The 2435-nt window shown below is 38.3% G+C and overlaps 1 protein-coding gene across 1 annotated transcript in view; it reads left to right on the forward strand.

The window, feature by feature from the left end:
- Nucleotides 1-2435, forward strand: part of HDAC9 (histone deacetylase 9) — a 1007885-nt gene that overhangs the window by 508731 nt on the left and 496719 nt on the right. Inside the window, exon 3 of the mRNA XM_045288655.1 lies at nt 244-485. Within this exon, the coding sequence (XP_045144590.1) occupies nt 244-485 (242 nt within the window). The remainder of the gene's footprint in view (nt 1-243; nt 486-2435) is intronic.

Genomic DNA, 2435 nt, shown 5'->3' on the forward strand with positions numbered 1-2435 from the left:
ATCTCTTTGAGAAAGAGTAAGATGGAAGATTGATTGCAGATTGTTGACGGAAAATTAGCCTATGTTCTATTTACCAAAACCGATCCAAAAAATCCCACTATCATCATTTTAAAGACATGACTAGTAAACGTTGCTTAACATTTATTGATCAGGGTACGATATTTGTATATGTTTTGTTTTGTTTCCACAACAGTGTGCTCGTTTCTTATTCCTCCTCTGCTGTCTTTTTTTCCGCCTCCGCAGTGGATGTGAAGTCAGAGGTCCCTGTGGGCTTGGAGCCCATCTCGCCTTTAGACCTCCGGACTGACCTCAGGATGATGATGCCTGCGGTGGACCCTGTGGTCCGTGAAAAGCAACTGCAGCAGGAGCTGCTTCTCATTCAGCAGCAGCAACAGATACAGAAGCAGCTCCTGATAGCAGAGTTTCAGAAACAGCACGAGAACTTGACACGGCAGCACCAGGCTCAGCTTCAAGAGCACATCAAGGTAGCAAATGTTTCTTTGTCTCTGACGTTACCCAGGTGGTCGTCATTGGGACATGGGCATAAGAAGGAACACTGGGGGGGCACTTTTGCTGTGGTGAAGGTGTGGATGTAGGGCGTTATAGAGAAGGTGATTGTACTAATAAAAACCATGGCTACGTTGTGAGACTGCTACTCAGAATCACACTTGGCTTCCAGAAGGCTCTGCATCATGCTCACGTCTTTAGCTCTATAGCAGCCACCTAACGTGTCTCCTCCTGCAGAAGAGTAGGAAACCCATGCTGCTGCCTGAGTTTGTTCATTCCCTCATTCCCTAGTCCCTCAAGAACAAGCATGTTCCTGGCAAGATTCTGTTTTATATTGCTAAGAAATATGCATGTGCTAGTTATCCAAAAGAAAAAAATTACTCACTTCATATTTTGAGGAAAAATGCACCTCTGCCTGTAATCGGATTTCTAGCCGGTTAGATTTGGTGCAGCTTGGTCAGTGAACACAAGGGCAGTGTATGCCTCTCCTGGCGACCCATTCTCTGCCACCTGGGATCTTGACCCAAGTAGGAAATGAGCAGCCTCCATCTTTGGCTGCCATCTTTGAGGTGGACATCACTGCCTGTTTTCTATGTGGGTCAAAATCTCTAAGGCTAGGGATTTTGGATACGATGCAAGGTATACACTGCCCTTGTCCTTTAGCCCTGGTGGAACTGTTCTGACCAGTCCAAAGCTCAAGTCTGTAATTGGGTGTTGTCACTTTACTTACTTTTTGTTGTAGGAAAAAACCTCAAAATGTATATGCAATATAATAGAACAATAAAAATTTAAAAGAAGCTATGCATGAACAAAATGATATAAATATTTTCAAAGTTGTTTACATGAGTGTAGTAGACTATAGATGTAACTTAGTGAAATAACTTAGGGAGTGGCTACAATTTGAGATCCAAGTGGTTTAAATTATTTAGGGAAAAATATGTCCTCTTTTTGGCAAAGTGGCTTGTTTAATGATCAGATTATTTTGGCTCTATCCATGTATATTTCTTATCTTGTATATTCAGAAAAAGGTATTGCTATATTTTTATTTGTTAGATGTCTTTCAAATTCTAGATTTTGAAAAATAATCACAAGCGTATTTTGGTCAGACTAAGTAGATATTTAATTTATATTTATTTCTTGTGGCAGTAGGACTAAATAAGCACCAAATATTTATAATTTTAAAGACACTGGATCTAGCCCTCAGATGTCAGTTAATATAAGTAAGTAAGGTGTATAAGAGTTATATTTTTTACCACATTACTAAAAATGCTATCTTCTTTTCTACATTTCTTGTTTTAGAAGATCTGTCCTTAGCATGGAAGGTCTATTTTATCATATTTTCCTAAAAAGTCTCTCCACTCTTTGTTATGAGTTGGAATCCCATTTGATCGCATTTTGTTTTTTATCAGATATCCTTATCAGTAAGAGTGGGATCAATAGCCCATAACTATATTTTACAATATGAGTTACCTCAATTTCTTTTATAGACTCATTTTCAAACAAGTGCTGAAGCATTATTTCAGTTTGCCCTTTCTGTTATTTGAAACTAACAGAAACAATACCCAGCTTGTTATTTTTTTATTTCTTGTAGTCTTGTTAGGATGTCAGTGATGTCAACAAAATGTATGTCTTTCGCCAGACTTTAATATTTAAGAAACTAATTTGCAACTATTTTGAATCATATCTTCCTAGATGCAGGGTAATGCTAAAAAGTTATTGCATTAGATACTTCTTTTCATTTATGTTAGATGCCTTTTTTTTTTCTTTTTTAACATTTTATTAGGGGCTCATACAACTGTTATCCCAATCCATACACACATCAATTGTGCAAAGCGCATTTGTACATCGTTTCTCAAAATATTTTCTCTCCATTTAAACCCCCAACATTAGGTCCTCATTTTTCCCCTCCCTCCACGCTCCCCCCTCCC

Source organism: Echinops telfairi, unplaced genomic scaffold (genome assembly GCF_000313985.2).
Source record: "Echinops telfairi isolate 266 unplaced genomic scaffold, ASM31398v2 ScPeMD7_23;HRSCAF=83, whole genome shotgun sequence".
NCBI lineage: Eukaryota > Metazoa > Chordata > Mammalia > Afrosoricida > Tenrecidae > Echinops > Echinops telfairi.